The sequence below is a fragment of the Capricornis sumatraensis genome, chromosome 20 (genome assembly GCF_032405125.1).
Source record: "Capricornis sumatraensis isolate serow.1 chromosome 20, serow.2, whole genome shotgun sequence".
Taxonomy (NCBI): domain Eukaryota; kingdom Metazoa; phylum Chordata; class Mammalia; order Artiodactyla; family Bovidae; genus Capricornis; species Capricornis sumatraensis.
The window spans coordinates 58,075,430-58,100,759 of NC_091088.1; the positions used below are offsets into that span (position 1 = coordinate 58,075,430).

At 56.9% G+C, this 25,330-nt stretch overlaps 1 protein-coding gene across 4 annotated transcripts; it reads left to right on the top strand.

Annotated features, from left to right (window-relative positions):
- The first annotated feature begins 78 nt into the window (after window positions 1–78).
- Window positions 79–24,914, top strand: CLASRP (CLK4 associating serine/arginine rich protein). 4 transcript variants are annotated; one of them, XM_068991711.1, is made up of 21 exons: window positions 108–329; window positions 1,106–1,233; window positions 8,194–8,291; window positions 8,826–8,927; window positions 9,093–9,172; window positions 11,341–11,425; window positions 12,437–12,585; window positions 13,390–13,486; window positions 14,483–14,561; window positions 14,646–14,719; window positions 15,535–15,576; window positions 18,691–18,906; window positions 19,020–19,310; window positions 20,636–20,893; window positions 21,190–21,229; window positions 21,528–21,588; window positions 21,779–21,837; window positions 21,911–21,957; window positions 23,517–23,599; window positions 24,507–24,531; window positions 24,799–24,914. In XM_068991711.1, the coding sequence occupies exons 2-21, from the start codon at window positions 1,135–1,137 to the stop codon at window positions 24,839–24,841; spliced, it is 2,028 nt and encodes a 675-aa protein (XP_068847812.1). In that variant the 5' UTR covers window positions 108–329; window positions 1,106–1,134; the 3' UTR covers window positions 24,842–24,914. The 4 variants fall into 4 exon arrangements, 1 of the variants encoding a protein (XP_068847812.1); XR_011146419.1 differs by lacking the exons at window positions 23,517–23,599; window positions 24,507–24,531; window positions 24,799–24,914 and having other exon boundaries at window positions 21,190–21,233; XR_011146418.1 differs by lacking the exons at window positions 23,517–23,599; window positions 24,507–24,531; window positions 24,799–24,914 and having other exon boundaries at window positions 79–113; window positions 21,190–21,588.
- The last annotated feature ends 416 nt before the right edge of the window (window positions 24,915–25,330 follow it).

Here is a 25,330-nt window from a genome sequence, read left to right on the forward strand (position 1 = left end):
CCTCCAATCGGCGGAAGTGCCTCTGCCGCTCCCCGCCCCGTCCCTCAGCCTCCCACTTCCGCTTCCGGTGCGGGTCGCGCGCGAGCGCAGCGGTGGGAGGCGGCGACGAGCCGGTGAGTGCAGGCGGCGGGTGACCTGCTGGCCTCGGGCGGACGTCAGCCCAGCTTCGCCCTTGCCTCGGCTTCTCCGCGGTCTACTGTGAGACTCTGCTCGACCCGGGCCCCCAGGGCGGCTCGCCCCGCACCCCTTCGGCCTGCCGTGCCTCAGGCCGCGCCCTGCCTCCGCCGTCGGCCAGAACTCGCCGCGTCGGACCCTGCCGCTTGCCACAGGTCCCGCCCCCTTGTCAGAAAAACTTAACCGGATCCCTCAGGCCAAGGCCGGGGACTCGAGCCCGATCCTCCAGGCTTGCCCCTAAACGCAGCCCACCCGCTCCTGTCAGCTCGCTCCGCCTCCCTCAGCCTCTGTACCCTCCCCCCGCCCCCAATTTAGATTCCTGCTTTAGAGCTCAGCAGCGCTCCGTTCTTTTCCTCCCGCGCTGCCTCCTGCGCCCTCCTCCCGCAAGTGTCTGGAGGACATCCACCACCATCCACGCCCTTCACCTGCCCTCGACCCCGACCTCCACACCACTACCCTTTTCCCATAAAAAGTTTCTTCGTCCACCTGCCTTCATCCCCAGACCTCTGGTACCCAGACCCTCCCCCCACCCACCTGGTGGGCGCCGTTTCAACCCTTCCTCTCCCTTGAGCTCCCAACCCCAGCTGCTCATGTTCTTCCTCCAGACCTTACTTCAAACACTCACTCCTTCCATCCTTGAACCTTTCACCCTTGATTCCTGCTCCTTCAACACAGGGTACCACTTTCGCTGGGCTGCTCACTCCAGAATCAACGGGAGTGGGGGTGGGGGATTCAGAATGCCCAGGGTGCTGGATCAGATTTGCCCGGGATCCACCCGGGTGTATCCTGCTGCACAGCTCTGCAGCCTCACTTACCCTCCCTGAAGCTGATGTTCAGGATTAACTCTTATCAACTTGTTAGGTAACGGTGATTCTGCCCTTATTTTTTTTTTTTTTTAACTCCATCTGACACCCCTTCCCTAATCCCTCAGGTTGAGGCCCCAGCCTTGGCCTCACCACAATGTGGCACGAGGCTCGGAAACATGAGCGGAAACTTCGAGGCATGATGGTCGACTACAAAAAGAGGGCAGAGCGGCGCAGGGAGTACTATGAAAAGATCGTAAGTGACCTTTAATCTGGGCTGGGAGCTCTGTGAGAGGACGGAGCCCTGGTTATCCTGGTACCAGCAGGCTTGGAAATATGCTAAGAGGGGATACCCGTTTTCTCAAGAGAATGTCCGTTTTTTGAGCGTAATCATGTGCTGTGCTGTGCTGTGCTGAGCTGAGCTGAGTCTCTCAGTCCCATCCAACTCTTTTCCACCCTGGTAGACTGTAGCTCACCAGGCTCCTCTGTCCATGGGGATTCTCCAGGCAAGAATACTGGAGTGGATTGCCATCCTCTCCTCCAGAGCATAATCATGGGGGGCGGGGGCAGGGAACTGAGGTATCTTGTTCATTGTCACGTGCTGTGGTGTCTGGTGTGGACTCAGAGTACAGAACTGGTGTCGGCAGGGAGGAGGGAAGTCTTTGTAGCACCCCAGACATAAGATTGGCCACCTCCGGAATGTTGTCGGTCTTGCTTATTATTCCTGCGTTCACAGTGCCCAGAGGAGCTCAGCCCTTCTTAAGGTTTGACTGGGCACCCGGAAGGAGTACCGTCAGTATTCACTGAATGAATTCTGACCATTTCTCCCCTGTTAGATGCTTCAGTTGCTTTTGGAGAGAAGAGCACACTCCATCTTGTGACCTAAAAGGCCCTTGTGGTCTGGCCTCTGGGCTTCAGCCTGAGGTAGCTCCATTGGCCTTTTTTTCCATCTCTGCCGCCACTGGGTATGGAGCCTTTAATGCCTCCTCTCAGTTCTTGACCTGTTACTTGTTCTTGAGACCCCAGCTCCAATGGCATTGGCACACTAGGTTCTGGTCTTCCGTGAGATGGGATTTGTGTGGACGGTGTCATTTACTACTGCAGCACTGCCGCAGGCTCCTCCCTGGTGTTCTGGCTTCCAGTCCTGCCGCCTCTAATCCACCCTCCTCAGAGGCCAGAGAGGTCTTTTTTTTTTTTTTTTTTTTTTTAATAAGGGATGGAATTGCTGTTGTTTTTTTAAAAAATATTTATTTGGGTGCACTGGGGGTTGGCATGAGAGATCTAGTTCTCCGACCAGAGATCCAACCTGGGCTCCCTGCATTGGGAGTGTGGAGTTTTAATTGCTGGACTGCTAAGGAAGTCCCCAGAGAGGTCTTTCTAAAGCATAAAGCTGACTCTGCCCCTCTCTTACTCAGAACTTCTCTGTGACTCTTTAGTGCCAGGCTCCTCATGACAGCCTTTAAGACCATGCATGGCCTGGCTTTTACCACCTCCTCCAGACTCATGTTACTCTGCTATCTGCCTTATTCTTTTGCTCGTGTCATTTGGCCTCCCTACTATCTGGGGCTACTTTTTCTAGCAAAAAAAGCTGTGTAAAGAGCTACCAGTTTACCTCCCAAAATTGTACAGTTCTCTCTAGCCATAGGGGCTTTGCGTGAGCTTTTCCTCTACTACGTTAGCTCCTGCTCATCTCTCAGATCTCAGTCCTCAGGGAAGTCTTCCCTCATCCTTCATACTCAATCAGTGTCCCCTGTAAATGCTGTCATGCTTCTTGTTTTTCCCCTTTGTGGAATTTAACACATATTTTCAGCTCTGTGAGACTGGGGACTAGGTTTATTTGGGTCATGCTACTGCTTTCCAAGCTTGAGCCCAGCGTGGTTTATTTGGACTAGATGAATAAAACAATAATAGCAGTTGCCATTTTAATTGATCCTTCTCAGGCTCTGTGAGGAGAACTTCAGATGTATGACTTCTTTGAGTCCCCACAATCACCCATGAAACAGAGGCTGCTGTTATCCTAGGAGAGAAATCTCTGAGAGCCTGTCTCCAATGGTGTTGGAACAACTATGACATGACCACAAGGGCAGGGCCTGGGTCTGTGTTGGTTATAGTTGGTTATATATAGCGGGCCAGGAACGCTGTCAGCACTTGGGGCTGAGTAACTGCTGCTCATTAAGGGTTCAGGGTGCGCCAGACCCTGTGCCTGCTACTTCGGCATGTTGTTTCTGGTCCTTTTAGCAGGCCTGGGAGATGGGTGTTGACCCCTGTGTTAAAGCTTTGCTCATAACAGTAGTAATGCTATTGAGCATTTGTGTGTTAAGCACTGTACTGCATGCTTGACAGTGTCTCTGTTTCATCATATCTTCACTGAAGACAGATGTTTATTTCCTTTTTACATAAAAGCCCAGAGGTGGCCAGTCCTGCTCAGGGAACTGTTATTTAGCCATGAGTGGCTTCTCTTGTCAGTGTTTTCTTAAGGTCTAAGAGGGCTGCTCAAGCTCTAGCCATCATGTCTTTATATTCCATTCAGCAGGGAGGGAGAAGAGGCCAATGGGCTCATATCAGTTGTTAAGAAAGTTTCTAAACGTTTGCACGTGATATATCCAGTCGTATCCCCATGGCCGGAAAGTAGCCCCTGGTCACATACAGCTGCCAGGAAGGCTGAGAGGCGTACCCTGTATTCTGGGGGGTCTTGTGCCAGTTATGTTAGGAGTCTCATTACTGTGGAGGAAGGGGCAGTGGATGTTGGTTGCCAACTAATGGGCTGTCACAAATGGTGGGGATAGGGGCACCTCCCTCCCAGGGTATCGGAGTATTTGGTGAGATTGGGCACAGAGACTCCCGAGAGCCAACCTGCCCAGGCTAGCTTGCTCAGTAAATGCCAGCTCTTCTTGGTGCTGAGATTATTATTACCAAGTAGAGCTGGAATCGCATCCAGGTGGATGGATGGAGTGGAGGAAAGAAGGCCGGAGTGGGGTTACTCAGAAGGCCTGGGACTCCAGGTTCTCGTCCTTGTGAGCCAGAGAGCTCACTGAACTTTGTTTTCCCCCTTGGGACAGGGATGACGACCAGCCCCTCTCACTGGGTGACAGGGAAGAGCTTCAAGAATAGAACAGTGTCTGTGGGGTTCGTTGTGGTGCAGGCCTGTATAAGCAGCTATTGTCCCTGAACATGAGCGTGATCAGCATTCAGATCAGAGCCACCAAGCTTTGGACGGTGGCAGCTTTGAGGAGAGGATGGGGCTGTCACGTGGTCTCTCTCGTCTTATTCTCCGCCCAAGAGAGGCAGCTGAGGCCAGTGTTGAGGAAGCAGAGGTCGGCTGTGGCAGACTGGGCCGGTGTGTCCAGACAGCTGATTTCTCTTCTCCTGATCTGTCCTTGGTGCCTGCTCTCTCTCCCTTCCTGTCCCTGTTCCGTCGTCCCTGTCGACTTTCTTCTAATTAGTGGTTTGGGTAAAGAAACAGAATTCCATGTTGATGTGAAAGTGGGAAATAAAACAGATCTCAGCTCTGGCATCTCTTTCTCCAGGAGGCCCCAGGCTGACCCCAGCGGGCTGAGCGATACAACCCCTGGCTCCCCCATCCCAGCACTGCTCACTCTTAAGTCATCACTGTCGGGCCCAAGTCTGTCCCCCACAATGAACTCTGAGATGTGCGGACAGGGCTGACTGTCTCAGTCACAGCTGTGGCCCTAGCACAAGGCCTTGCTCAGAGTGGGTCCCTGCTTCACAGTTGAATGAGTAAGAGAAAGACCATGAACTTGTCTGACCCTCTTTGATCCTGGAGATGTAATGGTCCAGTGGTTAAATATAGATTTTGGCTCTTGAAGGATTTGTACATGTTTGTTTGGAGTTTGTTTCACCATAGCCAAGATGTGGAAACATTGTCAATGTCCAGCTGCTGATGGATGGGTAAAGAAAAGCAGCCTGTACGTGCAGTGGAGTATTACTGAGCCGCAGAAAGAAAGGGAATTCTGTCACAGGCTACAGCATAGAGGCACCTGGAGGACTTTATGTCCAGTGAAATAAGCCAGTCACAAAAAGACAAACCCTGCGAGATTCCATGTGTATGAGGTATTTGAAGCAGTCCGGCCCTTCGAAACAGAAAATGATGGTTGCCAGGAGTTGGGGGAGGGGAAAGGGGAGTAGTTGTTCAGCCGGTGTGGAGTTTCGGTTTTGCAGACGAAGAAGGTCTAGAGATCCGGTGCACAGCAAGGTGCAGACAGTTAATGCTACTGTACTGTGTATTTAAAGGTGGTTAGGTTAGTAGATTTTACTTGTGTGCCTGTTACCATGACCAAAATAATTATTTTAGGAAAAAAGTGGATTTTGGAGTCAGGCCTATTTGGGCTCAGATCCTGGTTCTGTTTGTGACTGGTGTGATCTGGAGCGAGTGAGCCTCCCCACTCTGAGCTCCAGTTTCCTCATCTGGGACGTGGGGTAGGAGTAGCGCCTTCCTCCCATGGTTGAGAAGTTTGAGGTGTACGTAACGCAGCTGGCTTTTAGTGTGGTTCAGGGACTTTTCCTGAAGCTCCCAGCAGAGCCAGGCCAGGGACCCAAGTCTCAACTCACCCAGTGCCTTTTTGTTTCTCTGGTGCGGGTACAGTGAGTTCTTGGTACAGGCCAAAGTCCATCCTGCAAACAGTCCTGTGTCCGTCTTGGGTGTGGGAGCTGAGCATCTGGCCTGGAGCGGTCTCAGAACTCCGGGTCTTAGAGCTGCCCCGGCGGTCACGAGGCCTGAGATGAGGGACTGAGGGAGGCGGGTGAGGTGCGGGAGGAGGCGCTGGGTGGCAGCAGCGCCACCCTGTGGACGCGGGTGGAGCCAGCGCGCACAGGACAGGGAGCAGCCCGGGGGTAGCTGTGGTCATCGGGGAGTGTCCTCAACTCCTGCGGACCGGGTTGGGGTGGGAGCTGGAGGCCGCATGCGGGAGTGCAGGCTCTCAAGGCTCCTCGCCTGTGAGTGAGGCTGTGTCCTGTCTCCTTTGGTCGGTGTTCTGGGCCCTGCCCTGGGCGCTCGGAATACAAGGCGGGTCCTGGCCGCGGGAAGCTCCGTTCTAGTTGGGGCGGTGGGTGATGGGTGGTGCTCTGAAGAGAGTAGGGTAGAGTACGGAGCTAGGGTCACTCGGGCTGGGGGAGCTGTTTAGATAGGCTTGACAAGGAGGGCGGCTGGAAGGGAATCGGAAATAAGTGAGGAGACAGACGTGCAAGAGCAGGGCTGGTCTGTGGCGTGGAGGCCAGCGGTGTGGGACGGGGCAGGGCGGGGTTGGGGGAGCCCGTGGCGAGCAGTCAGAGAGGGCCAGGAGGGAGCAGGCCAGGGCGTGGGCCAGGCTCTGCGCAGAGGGACAGGGCCCGATACGGTTTAACACCACCTCCGGCTGCTCTGTGGGAGAGGAGCTGCAGAGGGCAAGGGTGAAGACGAGGAGCTGAGCCGGGCACAGGAGGCTGCTGGGTGGTCAGGAACGGTGGTGGGGCAGCGCGCTCAGGATGGGGGGCGGTTGGAGTCTGGGGAGGGAAGTCTTGGGGAGTCAGGGTTTCGTGGGGAGCACCAGCTCTCCGGCTCGTGGCTCTGACGCGGCAGGGGGCTGGAGCTCAGCCAGGGCCTGGCACTTGTGGCGGGTGCTGCTGCTGCTGCCGCCAGATTTCAGGCTTTCCTGCTGTAGTTCTGGTCACTTGGGGTTGTAACCTCCACAGGAGAGCTCAGGCCCGAGGTGAGAAGTGAATGGAAGGTAGCAGCAGGTGGTGAGGGGGTGGGAGGGGCTCTGAAGAAAGCGGTGACTCAGGGGCCAGTCTCCTCCATCTTGGTGCCCTTTTTAAAAAATACAGCTTTATTGAGATATAATTCACATCCTCAGGCCTTCCCTGGTGGTCCAGTGGTTAAGACTCCACGCTCCCACTGGTTCTATCCTTGCTCAGGGAACTAAGATCCTTTGTGCCTCGAGGCATGGCCAAAAAAAAGAAGAAAGGGGGAAGAACATTTTTTAAATCCACATACTGTACAGTTCAGTGGTTTCCAGTATCTTCCCAACCCAGGTATTGAACCGAGGTCTCGCACATTGCAGGTGGATTCTTTACCAGTTGAGCCACCAGGGAAGCCCAAGAATACTGGAGTGGGTAGCCTGTCCCTTCTCCTGCGGATCTTCCTGACCCAGGAATCGAACCGGGGTCTCCTGTATTGCAGGCGGATTCTTTACCAGCTGAGCTACCAGGGAAGCCCTCAGTATATTCACAGGATTGTGCAATCATCTCCACAGTCTAATTTTAGAAACTCTTTGTGACCTCCAAAAGAAGCCCCATGCCCATTAGCAGTTAGTTCCCCCCTCCCCACAACCCTGGGTAAGCTATCTACTTTCTGTCTCTCTGGAGTCATCTGCTCTGGACGTTTCACATAAATGGAATCATAGGATATGTGGCCCTTTGTGACTGACTTCTTTCACTTAGTGTAATGTTTGCAGGGCTTATCCAGGTTTTAGCATGGATCAGTACTCCATTGCTTTTTACTGCTAAATAATATTACATTGTCTGGCTATGCCATGTTTTGTTTCTCTGTCGTGCATTGATGGACATTTGAATTGTTTCCACTTTTTGGCTGTTGTGCCCAGTGCCACTGTTGGTGTACAAGTATTTCAGTGTCTGTCCTTAGCTGTTTTAGGTATGGAGTGGAATTGCTAGGTCATGTGGCAGTTCTTTGTCTAACTTTCTGAAGAGCCTGATTTTTCCGTATTTCTGTCAGTTTCTTGCTGTTGCCTGTCCTTTCAATTTTTGCCATCCTAGGGAGTGTGAGGTGGTGTCTTGTAGTTCTGATTGCTGTTTCTCTGATGAATAGTGATGTTGATCGTCTTTTCATGAGTTTATGTGGTCATGGTGTCTTCGAGGCTGCTCCTGGCCAACGTGCTTGCACCTGGCTCTGAGTGAGTGGCCCTGGGGTGGGTGTGGGGTGAAGAGTCGGGGACTGATATTTTAGGGAGGTCAGTCTCGGTACTGGCTCTGAGGAAGACTGAGCCAGAGCTCAGAGCCTCCTGTGGCTATCTTGAGAGGAAACCTGTCCCCAGAGGTTAGGTGGCCCTGTTGGTGCTGCCTGCACGCCCTGGCGTGTTCTTTTACCTCAGAAGTACGGCTTGCTTGGTGTAGAGGTGAAGCTGCTGCTAAACTTGGCTGTGAGGGCAGTGGCAGGGCTCGGGGCTCAGTTGGGTGGTGGCCTCCATCTTGTCCATCCCCACAGAAGAAGGACCCAGCCCAGTTCCTGCAGGTGCACGGTCGAGCTTGCAAGGTGCACCTGGATTCTGCAGTTGCCCTGGCCGCGGAGAGCCCCGTTAACATGTAAGACCGGGTTTGAGGGTGGTATCTGTGGCTGACGGTTAGGGGTCCAAAGGGACCTGGCGTATGGACAGACCTGTGGCGCCTCAGACAGGAAAGGCTTGGCCTGAGTGGGAGGGTGAAGGTCACTAGCTAAGGCGAGAAGGCAGGGTTTGGGATGAAGACCCCATGGTGTAGTGGTTGGAGCACCTAGAGGGAACGAGCAGGGCCATGGCCAGAGGCCCAGGTAAGCAGAGAGTTGCTTGCCAGAGTGGGTGTTAGCAAGTGGCCCATGGGACCTTGTTCAAGGTCCCACTCTTGCGTGGTTCTGCAAACTAGGGCCCCGATTTCCTCAGGGCCCTATCAGGTCAGGAGCCTGATTGTAGATTCAGGGAGTATTGTGGCATAAGGAACAGGAGGTGGGGGCTGCGAGTGGGACGGGCCTGGGCATCAGAGGGGCTGAGGGCCAGGCTCCCAAGCACAAGGTGGCAGGGGGCAGGTGCTGTGTGTCCGGGGCACTGGGAGCCCAGGCGCCTTCCTCCCCTGCTCCCACTGCAGGATGCCCTGGCAAGGGGACACCAACAACATGATTGACCGCTTTGACGTCCGCGCCCACCTGGACCACATCCCCGACTACACTCCCCCGCTGCTCACCACCATGTAAGCCGCCTCCCCCGGGGTTGCCGGCCGGCGGTCCCTCCTGGGAGGGAAGGAGGTGTGCACGTGGGGCAGCCCCCGCCAGCAGGAGGCCGCCCCCTCATCCCCCTTCCTGCAGGCCTGGGGTGGGAGCTCCCTGTGGTCGCAAGACCTTGTCCTCCTCCACAGCTCCCCAGAACAGGAGTCGGATGAGCGGAAATGTAACTACGAGCGCTACCGAGGCCTGGTGCAGAACGACTTTGCCGGCAGTAAGTGACCTGGGGTGTGGGGAGTGGGTTGAGGGGAGGGGTCCCTGGAGGCTGGAAGGCCGCAAGACTGGGAAGAAAAGTTATCCCAGTACTATCTACTCCAGGGCCTTGGGTGTGGTCCCAGCTCTGTCATGGACCCGCTCTGTTCCCATCCCTTTTCTCTCTTGGGGCCTCCGTCTCTGGAATTGGTACAGGAGATGTCTGCTGACCGAGATGGTCCTACCAGGTGGCCGTTTTGACAGCCCATGCCCTCTAATTCTGTGATCTTTTTCCTAAAAAACCGGAATAGGAAGAACATATTTTTTTCTGTATTTTCCCCACCTGCATGGGTCAGAATGTTAGCTCAGAAGAGAAAATTTATGCCTGTTTTAAGTGACTGTTTAGGCAGTTTGACAGCTTGCCAAGTGTTCATACATGTCCAAGGTTCTTTTCCCAAGCTGTCACCTCACAAAAGAGAAAACAAGTGTAGGGGCTGTTCCCTGCTCTGGACTTGTGGAGGTTCCAACCCTGACAGAGTTTTTCGTCTCTGTTACTGCAGCACATCTGTGTGATCACCCAGCAGGGTGGGGATGATGCCCCATTTTACAGATAAGGACACTGAGGCTCAGGGGTTGGGAGGGACCCTCCGAGGAGTTGGGCTTCTCACCCTGCCCTTAAGCACTGCTGCCTCCTGCAGGCAGCTCTGAACTGGAGCTCACCTCCTGAGAAGGACGCAGAGCCTCTCTCCCAGATCCCTCTGTGAGAGTAAGGGCCACACACTCGTCCCTCAGCCTGGCTGGCCTCATTTCCTGGAGAAGAGCAATCGTGGAAGTTTCTGTCCCTCAGGGTGATGTGAGGGTTCGCGTCAGGGATGCTTAGGGCCCCTGCACAGAGCCTGGCATAGTCCGCCCTCACCGTGGGTTCACTGTACCCATATTTCTTTGTTTCTGAAATAGATGTTTAGCATCTTTAAAAGCAGAGATTTTCAAATTCTGGCTATCAATGAAGCCTTCACATCAGGGGAGTGAAGCGTCACTGATGCGGTGGTGGTTTTTGCCTTCCCCCAAGGCCACACATGCTTGATGATGGAGCCAGAGTTTCCCTTAGTTCTGCCTGATTCCATCTCTTCATCCATCCATCCATTCATACAATTCCTGAGCACCTGTAGTGTGTCAGGCATTCTTCTGGGAGGAGGGGTCTAGTGGGGGAGCCACGTCATCACGAAAACGGATGCTCATTACAAGCTGAGGCACTGTTTCGACAGATGGTATGCTGTTCTCGGAGGCGCTTGACTGAGGCTGGATCAGCAGAGGGTGGGGTGGGGTGGGGCGGGGAAGGAGCTCCCCAGTGAGGGGTGGTGGCTCCCGACTCTGTCTGGGCCATAAGGACAGCCGTGAGGGGACAGGAGGAGGGTGGTCTGGGGGACAGGGAAAGCCAGCCTGGCTGGAGCTCACGTGAGACAGCTCATGGGGCTGCCTAAGCCTGAAGCCTGCATAGAGCCCCAGGGCCCTCCCGTGGGGCTGTGTAGACCACCAGCAAAACGGGGGAGCCTGCAGTGATGGCCGTGCTGTGTCACCTTGGGGCTCGCCCAGACCCCCCACCTCGCTTTACAGATAGAAAAGCTGAGGCCCTCTGAGGGAAGGGGACATGTCCAGGGTCCCACTGGAGCTGGGCATGTGTCTTACTGCGCACGAACCAGGGGGCTCTGGTACATCGCTGAGCACCTCAAGTTGGGTGTTACAGCTGAGAGCCCAGATTAGCTTAATTTAAACTGGGTCCCAGAGGGCCAGAGTGGCAGGCCCGTGGGGTCCAGGTGACTGACGCCCAGCTCTCAGGATAGGTTTGTTGTTCTGAAGGGTCCAGTCAAAGGTCTCTGTGACAGTGATGACTGTAGCAGTGCCCAGGCGCTCCCTCTGCCAGTGGTCCTCCCATTTTACAGGGAAGGAAACCGAGGCACAGAGTGGCTGAGTCCTTTCCCAGGGTTGCATGGCGAGTCAGCGGTGCAGCCAGGTCCCTCCTGTAGCTGCTGTGTCGTCACCACGCACGCTGTGATTATCTGGGAATCCATGAGCCTGCCACCAGCCGTGCTGGGTTCACACCTGCCCAAGCCCCACTGCATTCTTGAGTGCCCCCTGAATTCTCAGTGTCCCCAGCCCCCTCTGACGCACATGCCTCTTGCCCCACCCCAGTCTCCGAGGAGCAGTGCCTGTACCAGATCTACATCGACGAGCTGTACGGAGGCCTCCAGAGACCCAGTGAGGATGAGAAGAAGAAGTGAGTCGGGGTCTGGGGCAGTGGGGGCTGCGGGGGGCAGGAGGACCGTGCGCCCCACAGCGCTCCGTCTACCCGGTGTCCCCTAGAGCTGGACCTGGCGCTGGCGCCCAGCTGGTGGTCGCTTCATCAGCGCTGCAAGGAGCAGGCAGCACCAGAGGGGACGGGTTTGCTGACAAAGCTCTCCGTGGCGTTTTCCACCCTTGGGTTGGGAGGAGGTGCAGTTAGGAGGGCAGGAGCTGGACTGGGCCAGGGCCTGGGTTTGAGTCCTTCCCTCCGAGCCTTGGTGCCCCCTGCTTGTACCCCAGGACTACAGGAGATGGAGCTGGGGAAGTGCTTGTCCCCTGCCAGGCAGTAAGCGTGTGGCCCACAGCAGCTGATGTCACTCTGCAGAGGGCTTCTCTAGGCTGTGTGCCCTGAGGAATGGCTCATCCCTCTGCCAGCCTGGCTGGCCCCTCCACTGCTCTGCAGTCCCGGAGCCGCCTCCTTACCCCTTGCTGCCAAGCCGTCCCCACCGTGGTCCTCACAGAGGTGACTGAGCATCTCAGTGACCGACCCTTATTCATGGCCACCTGTTTTGGACGAGGCTGGCTCAGGGATGGCATCAGGGCGTGTCAGCTGAGTTCAGCAGGACACGTGCCCTAGGCCCCTGCTCCATCCTGGACCAAGTTGGGCTGCGTTGTTACCCAAGAGAACTCGGGCCGGCTGTTGCAGGACACATAGTCGGGGGTGGCAGTGGAGAGACCCAGTGTGAACGGGGCTGGGAGCTGAGGATGGCCGCCACCCTGAGACGAGGACTTCTGGACGGTGGTGCGCTGGAGCTGTAGGAAGAGGAAAGGGCTGGTGGCAGGTGGCCGCAGAGCGTTCTAGGCCAAGGGACCATTTGAGGGCGCCAGGCTGCCTTGGCTCTCAGGAGGGTGGTGTGTGGGTCCTGGAGGCTTGGCTGGGCTGCATCCGGCCTGGGGCCTGCCTCTCGTCCCGGCGTGGCCCTGATTCTCGGCTCCCTCTTGCCAGGCTGGCAGAGAAGAAGGCATCCATTGGCTACACCTACGAGGACAGCACGGTGGCCGAGGTGGAGAAGGTGACAGAGAAGCCGGAGGAGGAGGAGTCCCCGGCCGAGGAGGAGAGCAACTCGGATGAAGATGAGGTCATCCCCGACATCGGTGGGGTCCCCTCTCTGCCCTCCCCATCCACAGTCCCCGGGCAGCATTTTCGTGTCTCGCCCCTCCCCCTGTGTGGGGCGCCCGTGCTTACGAGCCCGCCTCTCCTGCCCTCCGCCTCCCACTGTCCTTCCGTCTCACTCGTGTCCTCCTGGTCCAGCCTCCCTCGCTGTTTCTTTCTCCTTCCTCGTTTCTAGGACTCTGCTCCTCTGACACTATCCTCACCTGGGTTCTGGTTCTGTTCTCTTCTGACTTCAGCCTCTTGGTCTCTCCCTGCCCTTCTTTTTCGCTCTCTTCTGGAAAACACGTGTTCCTCCAGTTACAGAGCCGGCCTCAGCCCCCACCCCACTGCCCACCACCAGCTAAATGCCCACTTATCAGACCGGCCACCCATTTCTCCCCTCGACTCATCCAGCTCACTCTCAGCCTGTCCGCTGTTTGTTCAGATGTGTGTAAAGCCCACTTGCCACTCAGCCATCAAGCATCCCGCTCCCGAATACCTGAGACCTGCAGCCCTGCCTCCACCCACCTAAATCTTCAGCCGCCCTCGTTCACACCCCTGTGTACATCACTCCCTCCCCGTCACATCCCCCCACCCCCACCCTCACCCGCTGTCTATGGTGCTTGCTCCTGGCAGAGCCCCATGCCAGCCTGGGGATACCAGGACGTGCTGACTCGTGTCCGCACCCCCACCCACCCACAGAGGCCTGAGGTCTGGTGGGCACCCCCGCCCCCATGTCCTGGGGCGCTGCCCCTTCCCGTCCTCTTGCTTGGCTTTGGCCCCTGACAGCCTTTCTCTTGGTGCAGACGTGGAGGTGGATGTGGACGAACTGAACCAGGAGCAGGTGGCAGATCTCAACAAACAGGCCACGACCTATGGCATGGCTGATGGTGACTTCGTCAGGTGAGGCCTGTGGGCTGACAACCGCTCCCCACCCTGTGGACCTGGCGTCTCTGCTGTTGCCCCTCTTCCTGAGCGCTGGTGTCCCTGACTCTGCGACAGGGACATTACATGCACAGGCTCCCGAGCTCGTGGAGGAGGGGTGGAGGTTGTAAGGGTTGGTTCTTGGGGTCAGCTTCAGTGGTGTTGAGACAGAGGCTACCCTGGCTGTGTGACCTGAGGCCTTCTGAGCCCCCGGAGCTTCAGGGGTTTCTGGGCATGGTGGACAGCACCCTCTAGTGGATTGGCTCCTCTGCCTGCATTCACTGGCAGTTACTGGTTGGGCCTCTGCCCTGTGCCTCACCCGGGTGGGTCACAGAGACTGGTCCCAGCTAACAGGGTACTGAGTCCTGAGTACTCCCACGTCTGAACACAGCCTGAGCGTCTGAGCATCCTCACTCAGGAGCAGCCAGCGTCCTCACCACAGCCAGAGTCTCACCTCTCTGGTCCCCTCCCCACACACTCCACCCCTGCCCGGCCTCCATGGCCTCTTTCCCCCTCAGATGCCCGAGGCCCCACCTGATCTGGGGCCATTCAGGTGCTGTGGGCTCTGCCTGCACCTGCACAGCTCACTCCCCAGGGGTCTCATCGGCTGTCACTCTCAGAGGGGCTTCCCCAGCCTCCCTGTTAAAAACTGCAGCCTCTACCAGGCCCCTGGACTTCTCTCCCCCTGCTGTGATTTCCTTTCCTATCAAGTTTTTCACCATTTAATGAATCACGTGTTATGTGACTTTGGTCATTGTCTGTCTTCTCCCCAGAATGTTAGTCCATGAGAGTGGGGAGTTTTGTTTTCAGTAATCCTTGATGCCTGAGATAACACCTGGCGTGCAATCGGTGCTCAGTAATAGTACTGAATGAATGTGAGACCCACCAGGATGGCTTGGGGTCCTTCGCCTCCTGCAGTGACTCTGCCTGTAATCTGACCTCGTTCCTCCTGGTGGCCCTCCTCCCCCTCCGCAGGATGCTCCGGAAAGACAAGGAGGAGGCGGAGGCCATCAAACACGCCAAGGCCCTTGAGGAGGAGAAGGCCATGTACTCGGTGAGGGCTAGGCCCAGGTGGCAGGGCAGGTGTGTGCTTCGTGGAAGGCACAGACTCACCAGCCTCGTCCCCACCCTGCTCCAGGGCCGTCGCTCCCGGCGCCAGAGGAGGGAGTTCCGGGAGAAGCGGCTGAGGGGCCGCAAGATCAGCCCCCCCAGGTAGGTGAGGTTCTGCCCTGTCCCCCCGCCCTGCCAGCATCAGTCTTTCAGGACTCTGGGGGAGGAGCCAAGGCTCAGGAAAGTCTGGGGGGCAAGCCTGTGGCCTGTGGGCAGAGTTGTCCTAATAGAGCGAACAGGGAAGGTCTGGGATAGGTGTGGGCACGAGGCACGTGTGGACACCCGTCCTGCCAGCCGTCCCCCTCTCCCTGCTGGATTTGGAACCCATGTCACGTTCCCTGGCTGTGAGCAGAGTCAAGTGGGCATCATTGCTTCTGTTTTGGGCTGCCTCCTCCCTATTAGAGTTTGGATAGGTGACTTTCTCTTCTTGAGCTGCAGTTTTCTCTTTGGGAAAGGGGCACCGTCACCTTCCAGGACGGGGGCTACACCAGTGCCCACAGTGAGGTCTCGGGCAGGTTTGGATGAGGCAGCTAATGTGCAGAGAGCCCAGCCTGGGGCCCAGGCAAACCGATGCCTCTGCCACATCTCCTGTGTTCAAGGGGAGTCTCAGGGTTGCTGTGAGGCTTAAGGGACCTGCGGTGGGCTCAGGGTTGGATGCGTGGTCTGGAAAATGTTCAGTCACGAGCTGCGATGATTCTTGCCATCGTCACTGAAGAAGTGCAGGGCTGCGGTTCAGGCTCTCGGCAGGTGTGAGGGGATAGGAGGAGGGATGAAGGCAGGGCCCGTAACCTGGCTGGCAGCCTCCTCGTCACTGTCCAGTGCGTGGCCTGGGGCACCCAGGTCAGGGATTGGCCTTAATTCCATGTGTACTGACCCCACCCCCCACCGCACCCCGTCCCATCTGGTTCTCTCTACAGCTATGCACGCCGAGACAGCCCTACCTATGACCCCTATAAGCGGTGAGTTCCCAGGGCCCAGCACCCTCCTGATGGAGGGTGGGGTGGGGTGGGGCAGGGCCTGTGTGCTGTAGGCTGCCTTCCTGAGATCACAGACTGGGGAATGTGTTCTGCTTTTTTCTGATTTAAACATAATGGAGTTTTGTGTTAAAAGTGACCCAACATGGCAGAAAGGCGGGACTTAGATGTCAGGTGTCTTTAATCTGAACTGCCAGAAATAACCAGTGAGTGAGGAACGGGTACAGAATGGCCTGGTCACACACAACATGTGTCTCCTGGTGTGGGAATGGTTGGTCAGAGGCCTTGGGGGTGGACAGGTCTCAGGTTGACCTGTTCCCTTTGTTGGATGGGGTGAGACGGACCCTTGGGGCTCCTGGGAGGACAGATGAGATAAGGCAGGTACACCTTTTGAGAAAAGGTCTGGCTCAGGTAGGTGCTCAACTGTGGGTGCCATGAAAGAGATTACGTAGTTTCTTTAACAAAATTGAGGTTATTTCACACTTAATGCTTTCAAACTTGCTTTACACCTGACTTGAAATCTTTTGCCAAGAGAATGCATTGCTCATAGCAAACACCCTCTTCCAGCAACGCAAGAGAAGACTCTACACATGGACATCACCAGATGGTCAATACCAGAATCAGATTGATTATATTCTTTGCAGCCAAAGGTGGAGAAGCTCTATACAGTCAGCAAAAACAAGACTGGAAGCTGACTGTGGCTCAGATCATGAACTCCATATTGCCAAATTCAGACTTAAATTGAAGAAAGTAGGGAAAACCACTAGACCATTCAGGTATGACCTAATGATTGTACAGTGAAAGTGAAAATAGATTCAAGGGCCTAGATCTGATAGATAGAGTGCCTGAAGAACTATGAACGAAGGTTTGTGACATTGTACAGGAGGCAGGGATCAAGATCATCCCCCAAAAAAAGAAATGCAAAAAGGCAAAATGGTTGTCTGAGGAGGCCTTATGAATAGCTGTGAAAAGAAGAGAAGCTAAAGGCAAAGGAGAAAACTCTGCATTTGAATGCAGAGTTCCAAAGAATAGCAAGGAGAGATAAGAAAGTCTTCCTCAGTGATCAATGCAAAGAAATAGAGGAAAACAATAGAATGGGAAAGACTAGAGATCTCTTGAAGAAAATTAGAGATACCAAGGGATCATTTCATGCAAAGATGGACTCGATAAAGGACAGAAATGGTATGGACCTAACAGAAGCAGAAGATACCAAGAAGAGGTGGCAAGAATACACAGAAGAACTGTACACAAAAGATCTTCACGACCCAGACAATCACGATGGTGTGATCACTCACCTAGAGCCAGACATCCTGGAGTGCAAAATCAAGTGGGCCTTAGGAAGCATGACTACGAACAAAGCTAGTGGAGGTGATGGAATTCCAGTTGAGCTATTTCAAATCCTAAAAGATGATGCTGTGAAAGTGCTGCACTCAATGTGCCTGCAAATTTGGAAAACTCAGCAGTGGTCACAGGACTGGAAAAGGTCAGTTTTCATTCCAATCCCAAAGAAAGGCAATGCCAAAGAATGCTCAAACTACCCCATAGTTGCATTCATCTCACATGCTAATAAAGTAATGCTCAAAATTCCCCAAGCCAGGCTTTAGCAGTACGTGAACTGTGAACTTCCAGATGTTCAGGATTTAGAAAAGGCAGAGGAACCAGAGATCAAATTGCCAACACCGATTGGATCATTGAAAAAGCAAGAGAGTCCCAGAAAAATATCTATTTCTGGTTTATTGACTGTGCCAAAGCCTTTGACTCTGTGAAGCACAACAAACTGTGAAAAATTCTTAAAGAGATGGAAATACCAGACCACCTGACCTGCCTCTTGAGAAATCTGTATGCAGGTTAGGAAGCAGCGGTTAGAACTCAACATGGAACGACAGACTGGTTCCAAATAGGGAAAGGAGTACGTCAAGGCAGTATATTGTCACCCTGCTTATTTAACTTATATACAGAATACATCATGAGAGAAGCTGGGCTGGATGAAGCACAAACTGGAATCAAGATTGCCGGGAGAAATACCAATAACTTCAGATATGCAGATGACATCACACTTAGGGCAGAAAGAGAAGAAGAACTAAAGAGCCTCTTGATGAAAGTAAAAGAGGAGAGTGAAAAAGTTGGCTTAAAACTCAACATTCGGAAAACTAAGATCATGGCATCTGGTCCCATCACTTCATGGCAAATAGGATGGGGAAACAGTGAGAGACTTTATTTTTGGGGGCTCCAAAGTCATTGCAGAAGGTGTGTGCGTCCATGAAATTAAAAGACGCTTGCTCTTCGGAAGAAAAATTATGACCAACCTAGACAGCATATTAAAACGCAAAGACATTACTTTGCCAACAAAGGTCCGTCTACTCAAAGCTATGGTTTTTCCAGTAGTCATGTATGGATGTGAGAGTTGGACTATAAAGAAAGCTGAGCACTGAAGAATTGATGCTTTGGAACTGTGGTGTTGTAGAAAACTCTTGAGTCCCTTGGACCGCATGGAGATCCAACCAGTCCATCCTAAAGGAAATCAGTCCTGAATATTCATTGAAAGAACTGATGGTGAAGCTGAAACTCCAATACTGTGGCCACCTGATGCAAAGGGCTGACTCATTGGAAAAGACCCTGATGCTGGGAAAGAATGAGGGCGGGAGGAGAAGGAGATGGCAGAGGATGAGATGGTTGGATGGCATCACTGACTCAGTGGACATGAGTTTGAGTAAACTCTGTGAGTTGGTGATGGACAGGGAGGCCTGGCGTGCTGCAGTCCATGGTGTCGCAAAGAGTCAGACACGACTGAGCGAATGAACTGAACTGAACTGCACTGACATCCATGTAGAGGAAGCCTGCTGCTGTTACAGTACAGATCTGTGCATCTGTTCTTAATAGTTCTCTGTCACTGCTTTTCCTGGTTGTATTGAGAAGGCCTCTGTGGTCATGAATCGCTTGCAGGCCTGCTGTCTTTCTGCCCGCCGGCTCTGTTGTACCTGCTGTCTGTTGTTGCTCGGGACCCTGCTCTTCAGTGACCTCTCACTCTGTGGAGGGTTTGTTCGTGGGTGGACAGGCTCGAGGGGCCCGGTGACTGAGCCCCTTCTCCCTGCTCTTCAGGTCGCCCTCGGAGTCCAGCTCCGAATCCCGCTCCCGTTCCCGCTCCCCGACCCCCGGCCGGGAGGAGAAGATTACGTTCATCACCAGTTTCGGGGGCAGTGATGAGGAGGCGGCCGCAGCCGCAGCTGCAGCAGCTGCATCGGGGGCTGCCACAGGGAAGCCCCCGGCGCCTCCCCAGCCCGGCGGCCCCGCACCGGGACGTAATGCCAGTGCCCGGTCTGTAACGCTCACGCTGCCCGCCCTACACCCCAGGCACCGTGGGGGGGACTCGGGGCAGCGGGGGGCCATGGCCCGGGCTGGCGCTGACCGCCCCTCATGCCCGCCTGCAGCCGCCGCTCCTCCACCTCCTCCTCCTCCTCCTCCGCCTCGAGGACCTCCAGTTCCCGCTCCCGCTCCAGCTCCAGCTCCCGCTCCCGCCGCGGCGGCGGGGGCTACTACCGCTCCGGCCGCCATGCCCGCTCTCGCTCCCGGTCCTGGTCGCGCTCCCGGTCCCGCTCCCGGCGCTATTCTCGCTCCCGCAGCCGTGGCCGGCGGCACTCAGGTGGGGGCTCCCGAGACGGACACCGCTACTCCCGCTCGCCGGCCCGGCGCGGCGGTTATGGACCCCGGCGCAGAAGCAGGTGCGTGGGGCGGGGCCCCCATCTGGGTGAGACCCAGGCTCTGTGAGGGAGCTGTGGGGTTGGTGGGATGGTGGTCATCCCAGATGTGGTGCCAGTGGGGAGCCAGTGGGTGGGAGACTGGACTATGCTTGTTCCAGGGACTCCCTGGGTGTTTACAGCAGCTGCCTCGTAGGACCAGGGTGCCCTGAGGGGAGGGCAGGGTGTGATGTAAGCACTTCTGGTGGGGCAGGAATACCGTCCTGGGAGACAGGAGCATCCCTCCTGCCCTTTCCCGGGGGTCAGGGCTGCCCATGGAGGGACAGCACGACCTGCTGGGTGAGAGCGGGACTTCAAAGCAGCCGGCCGGGTGAGGAGTCTGGCCCTACTGCTGAGCTGTTGGGGCCTCTTCATCTGTAGAAGAAATAGAATCATTACGTCTCCTCCATTGAGTGCAAAGTTGTGACAAATTCTACTTGAGTGCTTGGTCCAGAGCCTAGCACTTGATGAGTGCTCTCGTTGTCGACAGCGTTATTACCTGTGTTATTGTTGTGGGGATCTCAGTGTCAGCTACCCACGAGGTCTGGCAGGTAAAATCGAGGCACCCCGTGGGCCTGGTGACCTGGGAGCGCACTTCCCCTCTGCTGGGGTTGTAGGCCACTCAGTGGCGGGTGTGGCGTGCCCAGTTTTTTGATTTTTCCAGAGAAACTGAGTTGGATGTTTAAAAGACAGCTCTTGTTTTCTCGATATTGCTGACAAAACCCGGGACAGTTCCCCAGAGTCAGTGTGTGATGTTGGTTTGGCATCCAGATCATTGCCTGGAGCCTGCCCCAGGGCAATGGCAGGAGACAGGCTAGGGGTCAGAGGGAGGCCTGGTCACCCTGAGGAGGGGCCCTTGCTGAGGAGTCCCCACGTCTTGAGCAGAGAGAGGATGGGGCTTACGTATTCCCAGACTGGATTCTGTGGGTCTGGGTCGCAGGCGTGTGGGGAGGATTGAGGGGTCGTCCCCACTGGTGGCAAGACCCTAGGCCTGGCAAGGTGAGGAGGTGAGCATCCAAGGGGGGTCACCAGGCAAGTCCTGCCCTCCCAGAGATCACCTCACAGGGAAATGGGCACACAGGTGTCTAGTGAGACATGAAGAGCTGTTCTAGGCCAGTGTGTTGAGGACAGTCTCTGTTTAGAGACCAGGGAGGCCAGGGAGGATGTCTGAGGAAAGCAGCGGGAGGAACTTGGAGACAGACAGACCACAGGGCCTCTTGGAGGCGTGTAGATTCAGTGCCAGGGTCAGGGCAGCGCTCGGGGGTTCCCTGGAGTCTCACGGCCTCCCTCCTGCTCTGCGGCGCCCCCAGGAGCCGCTCCCGCTCTGGGGACCGGTACCGGCGGGGCGGCCGGGGCCCCCGGCACCATAGCAGCAGCCGCAGCAGCTGGTCCCTCAGCCCATCCCGAAGTCGCAGCCTGACTCGCAGCCGCAGCCCCAGCCTGAGCCGCAGCCGCAGCCTGAGCCGCAGCCGTAGCCGCAGCCGCAGCCAGAGTCACTCTCCATCGCCGCCGAGGGAGAAGCTGAGCAGGCCGGCAGCGTCCCCCGCTGTGGGCGAGAAGCTGAAAAAGTGAGTGGGGCTAGGGCTGGGGGACGGAGGTGAGGGGGCGCCCCAGTGTTGTGTTTCAAAAGGAACTTGGTCCTGCCCTGGGGGGTCTGCCCTTGGCGGGGGTGGGGGTACTGAGTCGTCCCAGCCTTGCCTTGGGTGAAGGGTCAGAGGGGGTCACGACCCTGCCCTGCAGGATCCAGGAGGCACGTGGTTTCCGCCTGAGGGTGTTTGGGGCACACGGCCTTTGCTGTCTGGTCCGAGGGCAGTGCTGAGGCCACGTGGGATTGGAGGTGGCAGCTGCTTTTTCTTCCTCCCAGGACCGAACCTGCCGCTGGTAAAGAGACAGGAGCTGCCAAAGTCAGTAAGAATTTGGAACTCGCCCGTCTAATTCCCGCCAGCAGCAGTGCCCGAGAGCTGGGCCCGGTGGGCCTGCAGGGGGGCCCGGGTGGGCCGGGAGATCCAGCCCCAGGGATTAAGATCCGTGCCCCGCTCCCCCTTTCCTCTGTCCACTGGGGCTCCCAGACCCTCGTGGCTGGTCTCCGGAGCCTGCCTGTCCTCCGCTCCTGCCCCCGCCAGTCCCAGACTTTGGATGAGGTGGGTTGTGGGAGCTCCGGGATACCCACCCGCTCTCCTGCCTCTTCTCCCCCTTCCCCAGCCCAAGCTGAAGCCGCAGGAGAAGCTTAAGCTGAGGATGCAGAAGGCACTCAACAGGCAGTGTACGTCCTGGCCCCGCCCCTCCAGGGCTCCCCTGCTCCTTCTCCTCCCAGTCTGGCTGGGGAAGGCCCTGCTGTCTCCCGACAGGAGGCCCTTGGGGAGGAGCGGGTGTGTCCCCGCCCTGTGGCCGCCAGGTCCAGGGCCTCTCTGAGCTCAGCCTCTCCCTGCTCCTCCCCTGTGCCCTCCCCACAGTCAAGGCGGATAAGAAGGCGGCGCAGGAGAAGATGATCCAGCAGGAGCACGAGCGCCAGGTATGGGGCCGGGAGGGCGCGGGGCCCACGCGGGGCGCAGCCCTGCCCACCCTCACCACCACCTCTGCTGCAGGAGCGGGAAGACGAGCTGCGCGCCATGGCCCGCAAGATCCGCATGAAGTAAGGCTGCCCCCAGCCTGCCTCCGGGTGGTCCTGTGTTCCCCACCACCAGCCCGACCCAGAGCTCTGACCAGGCCCTCCGGGTGGAGAACAGTCAAAGCCTTCTCCGGACCTTCGTGTCCTTCCCGCCTCGCAGCTCTGCCAGCCTCCAGCTGGGGTTGCCTTTCCTTCTCTCTCCCAGATACCCACCCACTGTTCCCCAAGGCTGCTCTCGGGTCCTTCCTTACTGTCCTGTGTGGAATAGCACCCCCGAAAGCACCGTCCTCCAGCCCCCCCCTTCATAGCGCTCGTCTCCCCGGCATCCTAGTGTCCTGTCTGTGTCCTTACTCTTGCTGTCGTCCCCACTGAGAAGTTGGGTCTGGCTGCCAGGCTTCTGCTGTGTGCTCAGCCCCCAGAACCCTGGTGCTCATAAATGCTGAGGGCTGGATGCAGGCCAGCCCTGCGCTGGGAGCCCGGGCTTCGCTCCCCTTCCTTTCTGCTCCTCTCCTCGCCTGACTCTTCTGCAGAGCTGAGTGGCCCAGAGCCTGGTTCAGACAAACCTGGGGTTTAATCCAAGCTCCGCTTCTCTCTGACTCTGTGGCCCTGGGGTGGGTGCTCGTCCATACTGTGAACAGTCCTTGGTGCCAGCTGTACAGGGTAACTGAGGAATTAGTGCCCTTAGAGCTTCAGCCTGTGTGGGGCCCATGAGCAGAACTGGAGGCTGTAGTGCTTGGTGTTGGCAATGAGGGGAGTCAGTCAGTTGAGAGCTGTGTCACCTGTTACTTAGTTTCTCTTTCTACCCTGTATTTGCTGTGGGTTCTTGGACAAGTACCTTAACCTCTCTGAGCCAGGATTCATTATGTGAGGTAGATGTAATAAGGCAGCCACCTCTGGAATCCCACTGTAAGGCTCCTGATGTGTGGTGCCTGGCACATGGGAAGGCTTGATGGCTGGAGCTACTGATACTGGTTGGTTGTTTATTACACACCCGTCACACGGGTGCATCAGGAGGTGGGGAGCATAGTGCGTAGGGACTCGGCATTCTAGTCAGTCAGGCCCAGCTTCTGATCCTACCTCACCTCTGCTACCCACTAGCTGTGGGCCTTTCTCCTGTCTGAGCCTCAGTGTGCTCATCTGTTAAATGGGGATGAAATGAGATGTCCCATCTCATAGGCTTGTGGACAGGATTTTGTGTGATCAGGGCCAGGCGCTACAGCACTCAATTAATGCAGCCGTTGGGGTGGCACTCAATAAATGCAGCCCTTGGAATAGCAAAGCAAATCCCGGTCATTCTGACAAAGGCCAGATAAGCACTTAGCGTGTAAGTCCCTTTGTTCAGAGGCTGCGCCTGAAGCATGACAGGAAACGATCCAGCCCTCAGCAAACCTTTCATCGGGTGGTAGACTGGGATTCAGCTGCCGGCCAGTGTCCCCTGTCTGAGCTCAGTGCTCTCGTTTCCAGGTGGGGAAAGGAGCAGGACCTGCCCCTTGGCTAACTTTTCCACTTGACCTGGCAGGCGACCCAGCTGGCCCTCGAGTTCAGTATTCTCACCTCTTACCTTGGCTCGCCTCTCCCTGCAGGGAACGGGAGCGCCGAGAGAAGGAGAGAGAGGAGTGGGAACGCCAGTACAGCCGGCAGAGCCGCTCGCCCTCCCCCCGCTACAGTGAGTGTGCCCCGGTTGCCCTCCCCCGCTACAGTGAGTGTGCCCCGGTGGCCCTCGCCCGCTATAGTGAGTGTGCCCCGGTGGCCCTCGCCCGCTACAGTGAGTGTGCCCCGGTGGCCCTCCCCCCGCTACAGTGAGTGTGCCCCGGTCGCCCTCCCCCGCTACAGTGAGTGTGCCCCAGTGGCCCTCGCCCGCTACAGTGAGTGTGCCCCAGTGGCCCTCCCCCCGCTACAGTGAGCGTGCCCCGGTCGCCCTCCCCCGCTATAGTGAGTGTGCCCCAGTGGCCCTCTCCCCGCTACAGTGAGTGTGCCCCGGTGGCCCTCCCCCGCTACAGTGAGTGTGCCCCGGTGGCCCTCCCCCGCTACAGTGAGTGTGCCCCGGTTGCCCTCCCCCGCTACAGTGAGTGTGCCCCGGTGGCCCTCGCCCGCTACAGTGAGTGTGCCCCGGTGGCCCTCGCCCGCTACAGTGAGTGTGCCCCAGTGGCCCTCTCCCCGCTACAGTGAGTGTGCCCCGGTGGCCCTCTCCCCGCTACAGTGAGTGTGCCCCAGTGGCCCTCCCCCCGCTACAGTGAGTGTGCCCCGGTGGCCCTCGCCCTCTACAGTGAGTGTGCCCCGGTGGCCCTCCCCCCGCTACAGCCAGTGCCTCTCTGGTCGCTGGGTCAGGAGAGCCGGGCTGGAGGCTCTGGGACATTAAAAAGAGATGTCAGAACTGGGTTACAGAAAGCCGCGGTACACCTTCCACATCAGCCTTCAATAAACTGGAACGTTTAAGCTGTACACACGACACACAGTGCTTCAGTCCCCAGGGAACTGCAGGAGTTGGAAGAGCTTCGTAGCGCGTGGGTGTGGGCGAGGGGCAGGCAGTGTCCTGCTCTTCTCACCTGCACTCCTGTGCCCTTTCTTTCCAGGTCGAGAATACAGTTCTTCTCGAAGGTAAGCAGGCAGGCCCTGTTCCCCGGGCAGTCACTGTTGTCCTCTGGTGGGAGGTCCCAGTCCTGGTTCCCCCATCCTTGCCCTGGCCCCCCTGCAGTCATCAGAGCTGCCCAAGGCCTGGCCGCATGCTGCATGCACCTGATTTCTGCGTCACTGAAGCCCCAGTGGTCCCATGTGGGTGGCTGTGTGTGCACCTGCCCACACAGCTGGGCTCCCTGCTTCCTGCCCAAACCCTCACAGGGCCTCTCTCCCCGCTTCTCCCTCCAGACGGTCGAGGTCCAGATCCCGAAGCCCCCACTACCGACATTAGGCAGAAGCGTGGGCAGGCAGAGATGAGGTGGGGGGACAAGGGCTCGAGCTGTGATGCTGCTTTATCTCTAATAAAGTCACACGTTATTTAATTCCCTTCCCCTGGTCTCCTGTTTTTGTCTGTGTGGTCAGTGCAGGGCCCCCAAACCCCGGTGCCCACCAACCGAGGCCAGTGGGGGAAGGTGCTTGGTGGCTTCAGGGAACAGGCGCCAGTGTGACCTGGTGGGGAGTCCCGCCCACATCTGGGCACTGGAACATGGCTCCTTGGTAATCAGAACTGCTGCTCTTGCCACACTCAGGGCTCGGGTGCCATGTGGTGGGAAAAGGGCTGAGCACCCCGCCTGTGGAGGATGGGCCAGGACTTTGCCCAGGGGCCTCCGGTGACAGGTCCAGGCCTCTCCCCGCCCTCGCCTCGGCCCCTGCCCTGGCCTCGCCCACACCAGGAACCGGGAGCACAGCTTTCTGTGCCAGTCCTGTGGTGCCCCGGGCG